The sequence below is a fragment of the Chiloscyllium plagiosum genome, chromosome 51 (assembly GCF_004010195.1).
Source record: "Chiloscyllium plagiosum isolate BGI_BamShark_2017 chromosome 51, ASM401019v2, whole genome shotgun sequence".
NCBI lineage: Eukaryota > Metazoa > Chordata > Chondrichthyes > Orectolobiformes > Hemiscylliidae > Chiloscyllium > Chiloscyllium plagiosum.
In genome coordinates, this window is record NC_057760.1 from 2,669,996 (window position 1) to 2,686,483 (window position 16,488).

A 16,488-nucleotide genomic window follows, 5' to 3' on the forward strand; every position below is an offset into this window, starting at 1 on the left:
AAATTAAGGGAATTTTCAAAATGGGCAATGTTAGTTGGGAATATTGGGTAACAATTGTAATTTTTGAATAGATTTTATCAATGAACAGAAACACTAGACTCTGCTTCTATCAGGTGAAGAGCCTCATGTGACCATTTCTTTTTTTTTCTGCAATGTACACAGGGTTCTCTGAAGTTGCACAAGAAAAGTGAAGAAATAAAGACGGTTGAACCTTCAGTGGAGGAAAATCGCTACCTACAAACAGGTGGTGACGTGAGAAACCCCCTTCCTTCGAGTTTGGAACACTCTGAATGTAGTAAAGCTGCTGTGTGTAGCATGGGAAACATGCGAAATGCTGACACAAAAGAACAAGGACAAATGAATGGTGAAGCATCTTTGGTTGAGAAATCAGCAATGCTAAAAAATACCTGTCCTGCATCAAAGTCTTCCAGAACTAAGTTTAGGAAGCAAGGAGCTGGCAACGGGATGGTGATGAACAAAGACTTGGGTCAGCTGAAAGCTAGCCTTGCTGCTGCCAGTTCAGTTAAGGAGCACTTGAGCACTCCAAACTACGTAGATTACAAGAGTGTGAACTTAACTGAGCAGGAGGCTCCACAATGTACAAAGGACATTGTCCACAGTAAAACTTGTGGCAAGACTGTTTTAATGCAAACAAATAAGGAATCCACTCTAGAGAAAGCATTGGTAAGGCAAGACTCTCCGGGGCACGATGCAGTGTTGTGTAGTGAAGGAATCTCACCCCGGCATGATAGGCCCCCACCTTCAGAAAAAGCAGAGCACATGATCCCGAAACTAGATAAGCAACCTACAATAAATTGCACTTCAACAGACCATAGAACTACAACTAGCACGGACATCTATGGGCGGAGGTCCACCAGTGGTGCAGGGGTGGAAGGGACCCCATCTGCACCTTCACCAGCAGGGCCTGCAGCTTCAGTAAACAGAAGTACTGTGTTTCCTCCTCCTCCTCAGTTAGAACCTGACCCAGTCTTGGTCATTTCAGAGTCAGACAGCAAACCAACAACTGAAAGTCAGCCAGCATCGAGCAACCTACCCCTTCACTTCGGTTTCAAGCTGCATGCTCACAGCTTCAGTGCAGAATCTGTGACAGTTGAGCGCATGAGTGAAAGTGGTTTGCAGCCACCACGTTTGGATAGCATGAAGGCTTTCACTCAACTAACAGGGGGAAGTCGTGAATTGGGATCTTCTCCAGTGCCTAAAACTGACTCTTCGAGTTCTGTTGGGAGCACTGTGGCTAGCTTCAAAAGCATCCTGAACAACAAATCCTCATTCAAGCCTAGCACGCTGAGAGTGGCCCATCAACAGCTACAAAGGACGTACCAAAACTGTCCAGTCCCTAATTCTCTCCAGCTTAAACCTGTAAACAAAAGGAAAGGCAAGAGACCGCGAATGAAAGTGGTTACAAGTAGCAGCAGCACTGTTGCTGCTTTTGGTGAATGTTTGCCTCCATCCATAGTCTCATCCGGGCTATTGAAAACCGCTACATATAGAACAGAACAAAAAATGCATAGTGACCAGGCTCAAATGATCAGAAACACAGGATTTTCACCAGTTTTAACTGAAACGAAAATCATTAAGCCCCGACTGCCAAAGTTAACTAAAGCTTGCATTTCACCACCACTACCCCAGAAAGCTGAGAGTGGGAGACATTTTATATCACTGCAAGCTCATCATGACGATAAAGTCTCTAAAAATGGTTCTCAAGACTCCCAGTCATTAAGTGGTAATTTAAATGTTCATAAATCAAAAAGAAGCAGAGCCAAACCTGACCCTATGCCACTACTTGAAGAGCCTCCACGTAGGACTTTAAAGATTCCTGCTTCCAAAGTATTTTCAGTGATGTCAAAGACGAAAGAATTTATTAGGGAGAAAGAACCTCCTATCCTTCAACCAGAAACTGAAATTGTACCCAGTCCAAGTTTTGAGGACTCTCTTCCAGAAAAACGAAGGCGGGGACGGCCTAAAAAGCAGCTGATGTCCACAGCCAAAGCTGTAGTGCCTGCCTCACTCCTCTCAACGCCGTTAACTGTTCCAGATAGTTTGGAGACTGAATCAGAGGTTGCACAGCACAGAGGGCTTGACACAAGTGAAGTAAAGAATAAGCCAGTAGAACATGTGCAGAAAATAACCTCTGGTGATGGCATTGAACTGGGGAGTGAAACAGATTCCAAATCTATGAAGAAAGGGAAGAGGCAATTAATGAAAACACTTTTAGACAAGAAATTTATCAAAAAGATCAACAAAATGAAAACGCTGAAAAGGAAAAAGCTTCTGAACCAGATCCTTTTGAGTGCAAATGGATCTAGTAGTAAAGGGAAAGTGCAATCAAAACTCAATAATACCGTCTCAACTCTCACTGCCACATTTGGCTCCAAGTTGGGCCAACAAATTAATGTTAGTAAAAAAGGAACTATTTACATAGGCAAGAAAAGGGGCCGAAAGCCCAAAATCTCATTAGATGGTCCATTTCTAAGTAGCTCATTGTCTATTGATAATAAGATGACATCACCAACACCCACTACAACACTCGGGCAAGTCCTTCCAAACTTCTCACAGTCAGCAGTTGTAAATGTTCCTGATGTCCTGCCTTCACCAACTTATTCCCAGTCATCAGGGGTGAGTGGAAGTCAGAGTCCTGTCAGCAGTGATGCTGGGTTTATTGAACCAACCCCAGTGCCAAATCTGCACGGAAGTAAAGGCAATATGGTGCAGACACTCGCAATGCGGAAGGTCTCCAAAGGACGCAGGAAGCTTTCACCCCCAACGTTGCTGCCAAACTCCCCGTCTCATTTGTGTGAGCTGACATCATTGAAGGAGGCCACTCCTTCACCCATTAGTGAGTCGCATAGCGAGGAGACCATTCCAAGTGACAGTGGCATCGGGACAGACAACAACAGCACATCAGATAGGGCTGAGAAGTTCTGTGGACCGAGGAAACGGAGGTACTCCTTTGATCATGTCTCTGTAATACCTCCTGAGAGTGCAGCTGTTTTAACTGGGCTGAAAGAGAAACATAAACACAAATGCAAACGTAGAACACATGATTATCTTAGTTATGACAAACTTAAGCGGCAGAAAAGGAAACGGAAAAAGAAGTATTTACAGCTGAGGAGCAAAGAAGACCCTAATTTTCTAGCTGAACTGGAGGAACTAATAACCAGCTGGAGTGAATTGAGAATAACCCATCGAAGTCATCACTATATCCCAAGGGATATCCTTCCTTCTATCTTCCGAATCAACTTTGGCAGCTTTTACACCCATCCACCTTTCCCCTTTGACCCTATGCACTATGTCCGAAAGCCCGAACTGAAGAAGAAGAGGGGAAGGCCTCCAAAAATGCGAGACGCAATGGCTGAAGTCCCTTTTGTCCACAGCCTGGGTTTTCCTCTTGCAAACGGTGGCTTCTTTCCTTCATACAGTATGCCTTACTCTCCAACCCCAGTTTCAGCAGGCCCTCTGGGGTTAGGTTATTATGCTCGTTATCCTCCAACACTATATCCACCACCCCCTCCTCCTCCCCCTTCCCTGAGCAGCACAATGCCACCTCCCTCATATATGCATACTGGTCACTTGCTTCTGAACCCCAACAAGTACCATAAAAAGAAACACAGACTTCTGAGACCAGAGGCTTTCTTGGCTGGCAGTCGGACCTCTCTCCTGTCTATGGGCACTTATGCCAGCATTCCAGCAGAAATGGCTTACAGTTGGATGCATGAGCATAAGCATAAGCATCGACACAAGCATCGGGAGCATCGTTCCTCTGAACAGACTGCGCCATCTGTGGATGGCTTAACGGTTAATCCTTCATTGTTACGACGGTATACATACGGGAAGGAAGCCATGTCAGAAAGACATAAACACAAAGACAAACACAGGTGCCATATGCCGTACTCCCACTTGAGCTCATCAAAAGGCTTATTGAGTAGAGGGGATCAGTGGGCCCGAAGGGACTCAACAGAGCATGGTTCCATTTCTGTAGGATTGCAGACTCCTCTCCAAATAGACTGTACAGATGGGTCAGTGGGTTCATGTTCAGAGCGGTACATGCCCAGTTCAGAATCAAACATCAGTGAAGAACATACCAATCTGTTTACAAGTGTAATAGGAAGCTACAAGCCAAGCAAACTGTCTAGTGGCATGGGGCGAAAGAAGCAGTCTGACAGTCCTGAACTTAATGTCTCTCAGGATGGCGTGCCGAACAGGTTAATAAGGAGAGACAGGCCACCTTCCAGTGAAAGAACTTCTCAGACACCACCAGGTAGGAATGTATAGAGTTATAGAATCATAGAATCCCTAAAGTGTGGAAGCAGGCCGTTCAGCCCATCAAGCCCACACTGACCAATGAGTATCCCATCCAGACTCCCACCTCCCCTCTATTCCTATAACCCTGTATTTCCCAGGGCTAATCCACCTAGCCTGCACATCCCTGGATACTGGGGGCAAATTAACATGACCAGTCCATCCTAACCTGGGGGAGGAAACTGGAGCACCTGGAGGAAACCTATGAGATATGGGAAGAATGTGCAAGCACAACACAATCAGTTATCCAAGGCTGGAATCAAACCCCTCCCTAGCAATGTTAACTACTGTGCCACTCCACAGAAAAATTCTTGAGGGGAAGAAATAGCCTTTGGTGGAATTTAATATTATGCTGCTTGTACTGCCCTCAATGTTTGATTTTCTTTGTGAACTTAAATTCCATGCCATTCATCCTCTGAAAGGTTACCTTCATATTTCATGCTGGACTGAGTAAAATCTGGTAATTGATATGTGGTGCTGTTCTGGCATCTAAAATTGGCACATAGTGCCTTTGTGGTGTGACACACAAAAATATATTTCACTGTTTGCTCAGCATTGATATAGAGACCACCCTCACTTGCAACTTGTTGAAGAGAATTTCCTGAAGGAAGTGCTGAGCATGTGTGTAATATTGATGCCTGGCCATTCCTTTTTGAATTATACTTAACAAAAGACATGCTTAGGATTAATTAAAGTAACTTGTAAATTACAAGGTTCTGTTAAAATAATAGGTGAACTTTTCTTATTGGAAATATATACTGCTGGCAGCTGACCTTGTACAGTTTCTTTTGTCAGAAATGTAATAATAAAACAAATATGCGAATGACATTGAGCATTAATGTGTTAAAATTTCAGGACATCTTTCAGAACGTTGATTTGTATAACTTTCCATTTAGAAAATTGAAGAGTGTGATTGAGTGTTTCAAGTGTTCAAAGGTGAATATGGAAAATCTATTTTCTTTAGTTGGGGAGTTCAGAGCAAGAGTTCGTAAACTCCGTAATGGAGCAAGGTCGTTGACATGGTAGTTACTCAGATGAGGATAGCAGAAATCTAGTTGCATTCTTTTTCTCTCGTGAGAAGTTTAACTTGACTCGGCCTGTGCTACATGGAGTGTAGAAGAATGGAAGGTCATCTCATTGATACACATGCAAAGATTGTTGACAGAAGAAATGATGATAAAATGTTCCCTGTTCAAGGAATCTAGAACGTTGTCACAATCTTAGAATGCAAGGTCAACCATTCAGATTCAGACGAGAAAGTTCTTCTCTTAAAGGGTTGTAGGTGGATTTCAAGGAGATTATCAGCCATGATTCTGTTGACTTGGATTGGGGTAGGACAGAGCATGGGGGGGGAACCCATGGTATACCTGTTTCATATCATCACCCTTACTGATATAATGAAGCTGTCAAGACTTCACTATCACTAAAACTTTGTAGGCATGCATGTGGGAGATAGAAGAAAAAATGCAGAAGGGGAATTAAGGTACATGTCAGCCATGCTCCATTTGAATGGTGGTACGGACTTTGGATGCTAACTCCCCTTGTTCCTGTTTCAGTTCAGTATAATCTAAACATTTGTACTGTCACTTCTTCTATAATTCATTCTTTTGTGAATTAGATCACGTACGTTGTATTCAATTCTTCAGTATTATTCAGGCTTTTATCCAAAGTCCTTTGACTGGATTTTCATATCAATGTCTTAGCTTTGTCCTTTTCCCTTAATACAAGAAGGGATTACTAGGAAGTGAATTGCAATTTCGTGTTGATTTCAGTTTGAAATTTGATAATGTGGTTAGTGTATATTGTTTGTCTGATCCGCCAGAGTCAGTAGAAATTGTTTTCCAGAATTATTTTAACTTCTATTAGAGGCTGCAGAGGGTTTTAACTGTATAAACTTGTATTAAAAATATGTCCCTTTTTATTTAATACATTCCCTATCTTTAAGAACCGTTGTGTTCCCATGCATTTGTTTGAATTAATGTGAATGAATTTGAAATCATGGGAAAGAGTTTACTCCATGGTAAGATCATTTCCAAAAATGTTTCCAAACTATCCCTGTGGTAGCTGATAATTACAGATTATTTGTTACATGTTTGGTATTATTTCAAAGCAGAATAGTACATTGGCTCAACATAATAGTTCTTGATATTATGTTAACACTAAGTAGGAATGTTCAGCTGTTGTGGTACATGCTGTTTGTGTTGAGAGAGATTATGGCTGTGCTCATTCTGGAGCAACATTGTTAGAGATGGTGCTGCTGTAATTGGTATTTACTTCTGCACTTTCCTGTACATTGAGACTTCATTGGAGGCATGCTACCTGACCCATCAAGCAGGGGAAGGCACATCAATTCATGATCACTTGGATTATGGGTTCGTTTGACACCGGCAGTAGTGGTTACTTGTCTCTTGTCCATAGTGCAGAAATTAGATATGCAACTCCAGCAAAGTACTGATTGCAGAACCATCCAAAGGAAAAGATGCTTAAATCCTGCAGCTCAACACAACAGTGGGAGCCTGTATTAGTGTTAGTTCACCAGCCCTGCTCAATTCTTTGCTTTTTCCATTGCCTGCGTCATCACCTTGTTTGAGACATCTCTCTTTTACTTAAAGCGAATTGAAGGTATAGTCCTATTGGGGTCTCCCTTTACACACATGCCTACAGTTCTTTTTGTGGCAGTAATGATTGACCAGCTGCTTATGGGGTGGGGCCTGAGAATTTGATTATTATTGTCAAATTAATTTAGCAGGCACTTCTTGGAAGAAAAATACTGAATAATGTTGGGTAAAAGCACAGAGCTTAGGTGAACCTGTTGGAGGGGACCCGCAGGGGTAACAAAGTCTTAAGTCTAAAAAGCTTCTCAATTTAACAATTCTTTGCTAATTTACAACTGTTAATGCTCTTTAAGGTTATATGTGAAGCTTTTAAATTCTGAATGCAAGTGTACCAAACAGCCTGTATACTCGTACATAGCAACTATTTGGTAGATGTACCAACACAAAGGTTGTAATTGGAGTTTTGATTCCCTGAATGAAGTCACCTGAACCTGCAAATTTAATTACAGCTTTATTTCTCACTGCCACAATGCTTCTAAAGAAATTACAGGAAAGATAACGATTTGGAGGTTATTTTGATGCTTGGAATGTACTATCATGTGATTTAAAAGCTCTTTCTATAGGTTTTATGCATATTATGCAGTGGCTGGTATTTATCAAATGTGTTTTTCAAAGGTGAGGTTGATAGGGTGGTTTCAGGAGGAATGGGTATAATTTGTGAATCTGGGTGCAAGATTTTATTCCAAAAGAAGGCAATTCAAAACATTTTTGTGTATCTCCTTCCCAACGAATGCTGAATCCTTCAAGGTTTTGATTGTAGCCTTGAACAGCACCATTGAAATTTTTTGGGAGTTGATGCCTTCAAATGACCTGGAAAACTGTCGAGAGTTGGTCATTAGGTGGGGGTATGTTGAAGAGGGTATTAAACAAGAATGATTGATGGAATCTTTTAAAGCATAAAAAAAGTTGTTTAGGCAATTGAGTCCATGCCACGTTGTGTACTCCTCAGTGATGCTGCATGACTTTATCATGGAGTGATTTCAATTCACAACGTCCTTTTTTAATGTGGTTTCTAACATTAAAGTTCATGGAGCAACTTCTGTAGATCATACGAATGTACAAATGAGCAGGAATCATTCATTCAGCCCCTCAAGTATATTCCACCATTCAGTAGGATCTTGGCTGATTTTCTATGATAAGTAGTGAATAAAGCTAAGCCTTTGAATTCTGCTCATCGGTTCGATTTTTCCATCTGTAGACCATTGGGAGCTTTCATCATCGTACACACACTTGCTCCATTCAAGTGGAAGAATATGACAGTCTTGTGCAGCCTTGCTGCTGTAAAGTTGACCTTGTCATTTACTATAGAAATAGTTATCATATTTTAACCATTGACTAAACAGGAAATGTACCATTGATCTGTAGAAAAAAAGCCAGTCATCCATTCAGATGGGACTTGTTGCAGTGAAGTTTGTTTCTTTGGCACTGAAAAGACACATTGATGTGGATGAGGTACTGGTAAGGGGAGTAGCACTTAACTTCCCTGCCACCTGCTGAATCAAAACCTAGCAATAGAGGATAGTCATGTGAACAGAACATTACTATTAGCTTGATGCCAAGAAACATGTCAGTGATATAAATGTGCCTTTTAAGCAGAAACTACTCTTCTGGATGTGTGGATGAGAAACCAGAGGGACCTGCTAAAATACTCTGGACACATGAGTTGCAATCCTATCTTGGCAGCCGACGGAATTTAAAATTCAGTTAATAAATTCAGTGGTGACTGAGATTATTAATGATTATAAATATTATAAAAAACCCATCCAGTTCACTCATGTTCTTTTAGGGAATGAAATCTGCTATCTACCTGGTCTGGCCTACATGTGACATTAGTGTGGTTGACTCTTAATTGTCCTCTGAAATGGGTTATCAAGCCACTCAGTTCAAGGCATTTGAGATGGACAACGAATTCTGATCCTGCCAGTGACAGTCAGATCCTGTGAAAGAATATTTTTAAAAATACATGGATGTCTGCTTTTTGTCCCTTTTTATTTTCATGGGGCTTTGACCAATAACCAACTGAGTAATAGCTGATAATTTTAACAAAAGGATAAGCTTGACATTATTTATTGCAGCTGTGGTGTAACAGGCTGTATTATTTCTGACATGACACCACCGAATGTATATTTGGTATTAGCCAAACTTTGTATATTGTTGCTCCTCTTAACACTCAAAAAGTCCCTTCAGTGAAAGGACTGAATATTAAATTATTTCCATCTTCTTTTGCACTTGCGACCTCATCTTCTGACGTAACCCTTAGAAACTTTCATAATCATGTCCTGATTATGCTCTTACTCAATTTCAGAGTGTAGCAACTCTGAATCATACAGGTTGCTTTGCATCTGTATCACAGGCAATATGCTGTTGATCAGACGCAAGGTTTTAACTATTCTTTTGTCTGTAATAGTGCTGTGGGTCACAACGCGAACCTTGGGGAACAGCATTGATATTGTTACTCAGCCTTCAGCAGCTGGAGTTGGATAAACTTTGTAGAACAATATTATTAATCATGTCTTGAGTGCACGTAGACCTTTGCTGCTGGCTAATGCTTGCTAAATCACTGCAGCAAAGTAATTGAAACAATAAGCAGTGACTTGCATGGCCAACGCAGAGTGGTACTAGTCACAAAGGCCCTTCCAGTCCTCTTACTATTGGACACAGTTCAGTATAATTGATTCCCTAGATGCTGCTGCTTTGGGTCCAGCATGGAGAACATGCTCGGTGTCCTGCAGTTTTGTCTTTGTACCTCCCATTTATTGCTATATGTTAATAAAGTTTGGAAAACACGCTGTCAACTTGAGAGATTTTCAAGGCTTCCGGTTGCTCTGGCTGAACATTGGCTGCTGCTCTAACAGGGCGAAAGTGAGGCTCAGAATATCTCTCTATGTAGGCAGATCATGTCAGGAGTAGGAGAAACAACTACATTGAAGCCATGGGTTTTCAGGTGGGAAACATCAGCACATGTGAATGCCGATAGGTTGAAAGTGTTCCCCCAGGTATATTTTCTCCTTTTGTATAATTGTTTTTGATTTTTCTGAGATCTGGGCTTCAGCAAGGCCAGCATTTATTATCCATCCCTCTATGTTGAACTGCCATTCTAAATCTCTAGTTGATGTCCCCACAATGTTGTGAGAGAGGAAGCCCAGGGTTTTGACTGACCTAAAAAGGAACCACAATATCTTTCCAATTAACGAATGTTTGCAGCCTGAAGGAAAATGTGGTAGAGGTTGCAAGCTTGGAGATTCTGTCAAAGGAGCCTTTGTATATATACATATATGCAATGTGCCTAATATGTGGCACACTGGTACCACTGGGTGCCACCAGTGAAGGCAGTGAATGTTTAAGTTTATGAACGGTGTGCCAGTCAAGTGGCTGCCTTGGCCAGATGGTGTTGAGCTACATGTGTTGGAAATGCACTTGTCAGACAAATGTTTAGAACCTAACACATTCTTGACTTGTGCCTTTTATAGATGGGGGTCACAGGCGAGTTAATGATCTCTGACCTGTTGTAGCTGGAGTATTTATATAGAGTCATAGAGATGTATGAAAACAGGCACATTGAAATGGAAACAGACCCTTCGGTCCAACTTGTCTATGTTGACCCAATATCCTAACCTAATCTAGTGCCATTTGCCAGCACTTGGCCCATATCCCTCTAAACCCTTCCTATTCATATACCCATCCAGATGCCTTTTAAATGCTGTAATTGTATCAGTCTCCTCCACTTCCTTTGGCAGCTCATTGCACACACGCACCACCCTCAGCGAAAAAGTTGATCCTTAGTTCCCTTTTAAATCTTTCTCCTCTCACCCTAAACCTATGCCCTGTAGTTCTGGACTCCCCCACCCCAGGGAAAAGACCTTGTCAATTCACCCTATCCATGATTTTATAAACGTCTGTAAGGTCACTCCTCAGCCTATGACGCACCAGGGAAAACAGCCCCAGCCTGTTCAGCCTCACCCAATAGCTCAAATTCTCCAACCCTGGCAGCATCCTTGTAAATCCTTTCTCTACCCTTTCAAGTTTCACAACATCCTTCCTATAGCAGGGACACCAGAATTCCCCCCAATATTCCAAAAGTGGCCTAAGTAATGTCCTGTACAGCTGCAACATGACCTCCCAACCCCTATACTCATTGCTCTGTATTATACAATTAAGTTTCTGTTCAATGGTGATGGACAGGATATTGGTGGTAGAGAATTTAACAATGTTGAATGCTGGGGGGGGGAGATGATTAGGTTGCCTCTTGTTTTTAGATTGCCATTTCCTGGCATTTGTGTGACTCAAATGTTACTAGTCTCATATCAGTGTGGATATTGCCACTTGTATCTAGGGAGTTGCAAATGAAACTGAAAACTCTGCAAATCATCAATGAATTACCCTGTTTAAGGTGGGGGTGATCAGTGTTAGAGTTGGCAGTGGTGTAGTGGTAATGCCACTGGATTGTAATCCAGAAACCTAGGCTAATGTTCTGGGAATACCTGTTCAGACGTTATGCGAGGGGCAAAGATAAGGTGAATAGCCAAGGTCTTTTCCCTAGGGCAGGGGAGTCAAAAACTAGAGGACATACGTTTAAGGTTTAGATTAGATTAGATTAGATTAGATTAGATTACTTACAGTGTGGAAACAGGCCCTTCGGCCCAACAAGTCCACACCGACCCGCCGAAGCGCAACCCACCCATACCCCTACATTTACCCCTTTAACCTAACACTACGGGCAATTTAGCATGGCCAATTCACCTGACCCGCACATTTTTGGATTGTGGGAGGAAACCGGAGCACCCGGAGGAAACCCACGCAGACACGGGGAGAACGTGCAAACTCCACACAGTCCGTCGCCTGAGTCGGGAATTGAACCCGGGTCTCTGGCGCTGTGAGGCAACAGTGCTAACCACTGTGCCACCGTAAGGTGAGGGGTGAAAGATTGAAAGGGGACCTTAGGGTCAACTTTTTCACAGAGGGTGGTGCATATGTGGAATGAGCTGCCAGAGGAGCTGGTAGAGGCGTGTGCTATTATAACATTTAAATGACATTTGGACAGGTACGTGGATAGGAGTAATATGGGCCAAATGTAGACAAATGGGACTAGTTTACTTGAGGAAACCTGGTCAGCAAGTTGGGCCAAAAGGTGTGTTGCTGCCTGAACTTCTGTGCTCTTCCAGCACCACTAATCCAGAATCTGGTTTCCAGCATCTGCAGTCATTGTTTTTACCTAGTGTTTCCAGATTATATGACTCTAAATTCCACCACAACAGCTCATGGAATTTAAATTCAATTAGTAAAAATTCTGGAATTGAAAACTGGCCTCCAGCGGTCGCTCAAAATCAGATGGTTCACTAATACCCTTTAGAAAAGGAAATATGTTATCCGTACTTGGTCTGATCTACATGTGATTCGAGAGCACTTAACTACCCTCTGAGATCGCTGAATAAACCAATTACTTTAGGGGATGGGCAGTAAATGGTTTTGCCAGTTAAGCCCATATTCTATGAAAGAATAAAGTAATAAATACACACTGAGGTCTAAAAAGTATTCGATTTATTTTTAACTGGATCACTTTAATTCCAGTCATCTAATCATGAGAAAGGATTTTCTTCTTTTGAAGACTGGGTCCTAATGGCAATGTGACCACGTCAAGTGACGGTAACAGTGGGAGGAAATATCACAGCCGGTTACCCCAGCTGCTATTACACGTTCAAGCAGTTGCTTTCACTGCAGCATTGGTCTGTCTCACTCGCCTCTTTGGTGGAAATGTCTGAGAGATGAGGGAGAATGAACAAGAAGTCAGGAATAGTTGTAGCCTTGATACAGACTATAGAAAACAAACAAATGAGACTAATTCTTTCCTTGTGTATATCAGCCAAACTTCCAACTGTGCTTGTAGCCCATCCTAATCTTGGAAAGAGTCATGCCGAAAGTATGATTATTCATTAAACGTTGGCAGTTTGTCCCTGTAATTATTTGCATGCTGAGACAGCTTGTGGCAATAGTGGGTTCAAATTATCAGAAACTTGCAGAACCACAGCTGACTCACTGTGGTCAAGAGAAATAACAAAAGCAGTCAGTTTGGCTTTGCACACTTCTGTAGTGAGTTGTTTGAAAAAGCTAGGGGGTTCCTTTCACTTGCACAGAGACTTCACTTGGGATTGTTCTCCAACTAGTGGAATGTGCATTTTCTCCCCAGTTCTTATCCATGTCGTTTATTGGCTTACTTCCTCCTCCCTATTTCTCCCAGTCTGTGAAATTTCCATCAAATAGTTTTGAACAGTTTGGTTTGTATGTTCTCCAGACCGGAAAGTAAAATATATTTTTCACTCTAAGATCCTTAAAGCTTCCTGTAACTGTAAGCAGTGAAGTTCATTGGGTCCAAGTAAGGAAAAATTAGCAAACAATATTGGAAGATTTTCTCCATTTTGGACATTTGTAACAGAACATTCCAGTATTTATTGAAGACAAATCTATCTGTCTTTCAACTTGATGAAAGATTTCCTTTTACAATATTCACATGCACACACTTAAGCAGTGTAAGAATGTGCTGGTTGCCCTGTGCACAGTGTGTCCTGTGTGTGAGATGGCACTGGTGAGATTTGAATTCAGTTGGAGAAAAAACAAATCTAGAATGAATAGTCTTGGCCCAATGTTAACTTTTAACCACTGTGATAAAAGTCCATCTGGTTCACTAATGTCATTTAGGGAAGGATACCTGTAATCTTTACCTAATCTGGCTTAGACCCTATATCACTATGGGTCACAAATAGCAATTAATGCTAGGCCTAGCCAGCAATGCTGTCCTCCTATAAACAAACTTTGTTTGCATGTTTATGTTACGATCTGGTATAGTTTTCATGTGCTGCTGAAAAATGTCACCTAAATGGACTCTGATTTGTTCAGGTCAATGCAAACACACGCTACACCGTTGTATAGCCTTTCATGATGGCTTGATCTGCTGAATCATTTATTGAATCATTTATTTAATCATTGACCTACAGTCAGTCCCGCTATAATGCGTGTTTCTTCAATGTGAATTACTATAACATGATTGAAGAATTTAGTCCATTATTTGTAGAACGTGAACTGTCCTTACCTATATTGGCTGTTGTGTGATTCTGGTCTCATTGGTTTAAATGGTGCTGCTATTATGTGGTTTTTCTTATAACGCGGGATCGCACAGGAACTGCACTATTATATCAGAACAGACTCTTTCAGTATACAACATGCTGTCTGATTCTGACAGTAGTTGGCAAAACTGAAGGTATTCTTAATTGTCGGTTATTGGTGGTTATTGTGAGGTGGCTGCATGTTTCCTCTGTCTACTGCTCAAGTCTGCTCATTATCATTAAGTACTATGGAAACAGGAAGTCTGTTTTCTCTGGGAGCATGGTGCTAAAGTTGAGCCACGTTTCATAGGAACCTGTTAGTGGAAACCTGTTGTTGCCTTGTGGTTCTTGAATTGTCAGTAATATTAAACCAAGAAAATTGATCTGGATCCATGATTTAGCATGATAGAGGATTGGTTAACTAACAGAAAGCGAAGAGTGGGGATAAATGAATGTTTTTCTGGTTGGTGATCAGTGACTAGTGGTGTGCCTCTGGGATCAGTGTTGGGACCACAACTATTCACAATTTACATAGGTGATTTGGAGTTGGAGACCGCCTGTAGTGTCAATGTTTTTGGATGACACAAAGATGAGTGATAAGGCAAACTGTGTAGAGGACAGTGAAACTTTGCAGAGGTTCATAGTTTAATTGAGTGGGCAAAGGTCTTGCAGATGAGGTGTAATGTTAACAAGAAGAACAAAACAAAATTACAACACGAGAACAGGCCCTTCGGCCCTCTAATCCTATGCTGATCCAGATCCTCTCTCTAAATCTGTCGTCAATTTTCTAAAGGCCTATATCCCTTTGCTCCCTGTCCATTCGTGCATCTGTGTAGATACATCTTAAATGACACTATCGTACATGCCTCTACCCCCTCTGCTGGCAACACGTTCCAGGCACCCACCATCCTCTGCGTAAAGAACTTTCCATGCGTATCTCTCCTAAACCCTTCCCCTCTCACTTTGAACTTGCGACTCCTAGTAATTGAGTCCCCCACTCTGGGGGAGGAAAAAGCTTTTTGCTATCCATCTTGTCTGTACCTCTCGTGATTTTGTAGACCTCAATCAGGTCCGCCCTCAACCTCTGTTTTTCTAATGAAAATAATCTTAATCTACTCAAACTCAAACTCTCTTCATAGCTTGCACCCTCCATACCAGGCAGCATCTTTGTGAACCTCCTCTCTGTCCAAAGCATCCCCATCCTTTGGTGACCAGAACTGTACGCAGTATTCCAAATGTGGCTGAACCAAAGTCTTCTCCAACTGTAACGTGACCTGCCAATTCTTGTACTCAGTACCTCATCCAATGAAGGAAAGCATGCCGTGTACCTTCTTGACCACTCTCTTGACCTGCATTCCCACCTTCAGGGAACGATGGACTTGAACACCCAGATCTCTCTGTGCATCAATTTTCTCCAGGACTTTTCTATTTACCGAATAGTTTGCTCTTGAATTGGATCTTCCAAAATACATTACCTTGCATTTGTCTGAATTGAACTCCATCTGTCATTTCTCTGTCCAACTCTCTAATCTATCTATATTCTACTATATTCTCTGACAGTCCCCTTCACTATCTGCTACTCCACCAATCTTAGTGTTATCTAATCAGGCCACCTAAACCTTCCTCCAAAATATATATATCTCACCAAGAACAGTGGTCCCAGTACAGATCGCTGTGGGACACCACTGGTCACAGGTCTCCATTTTGAGAAATCCCTTCCACTATTAGTCTCTGTCTCCTGTTGCCCAGCCAGTTCTCTGTCCATCTAGCTAGTACACCCTGGACCCCATGCGACTTCACTTTCTCCATCAACCTACCATGGGGAACCTTATCAAACGCCTTACTAAAATCCAGTTATATGACATCAATAGCCCTTCCCTCATCAATCAACTTTGTCACTTCCTCAGAGAATTCTATTAGTGGTAAGATGTGACCTTCCTTGCACAAAACCATGTTGCCTATCTCTGATAAGCCCATATTCTTCCAAATGGGAATAGATTCTATCCCTCAGTATGTTCTCCAGCAGCTTCCTGACCACTGACATCAGGCTCACCAGTCTATAATTACCTGGATTATCCCTTAAACCAGGGACAACATTAGCAATTTTTTCAGTCCTCTGGGACCTCACCAATGTTCAAGGATGCTGCAAAGATATCTGTTAAGGCCCCAGCTATTTCCCCTCTCAGTTCCCTCAGTAACGTTGGATAGATCCCACCTGAACCTGGGACTTGCCCACCTTTAATGCCTTTCAGAATACCCAACACTTCCTCCCTCATGCCAACCTGACCTAGAGTAATCAAACAGTTATCCCGAACATCAACATCCATCATGTCCCTCTCTTTGGTGAATACCGATGCAAAGTATTCATTAAAAATCTCATGCGTTTTCTTTGATTCCACAGATAACATTTCTCCTTTGTCCTTGAGTGGGCCAACGCTTTCTTTAGTTACCCTTTT

General features: G+C 41.9%; 1 protein-coding gene across 6 annotated transcripts in view; it reads left to right on the forward strand.

Moving 5' to 3' along the window:
- Positions 1–16,488, forward strand: part of ash1l (ash1 (absent, small, or homeotic)-like (Drosophila)) — a 217,194-nt gene that overhangs the window by 102,805 nt on the left and 97,901 nt on the right. For all 6 annotated transcript variants that reach the window (XM_043684018.1, XM_043684017.1, XM_043684014.1 and 3 more), the window contains one exon: positions 163–4,279. In XM_043684018.1, coding sequence (XP_043539953.1) covers positions 163–4,279 — 4,117 coding nt within the window. The remainder of the gene's footprint in view (positions 1–162; positions 4,280–16,488) is intronic.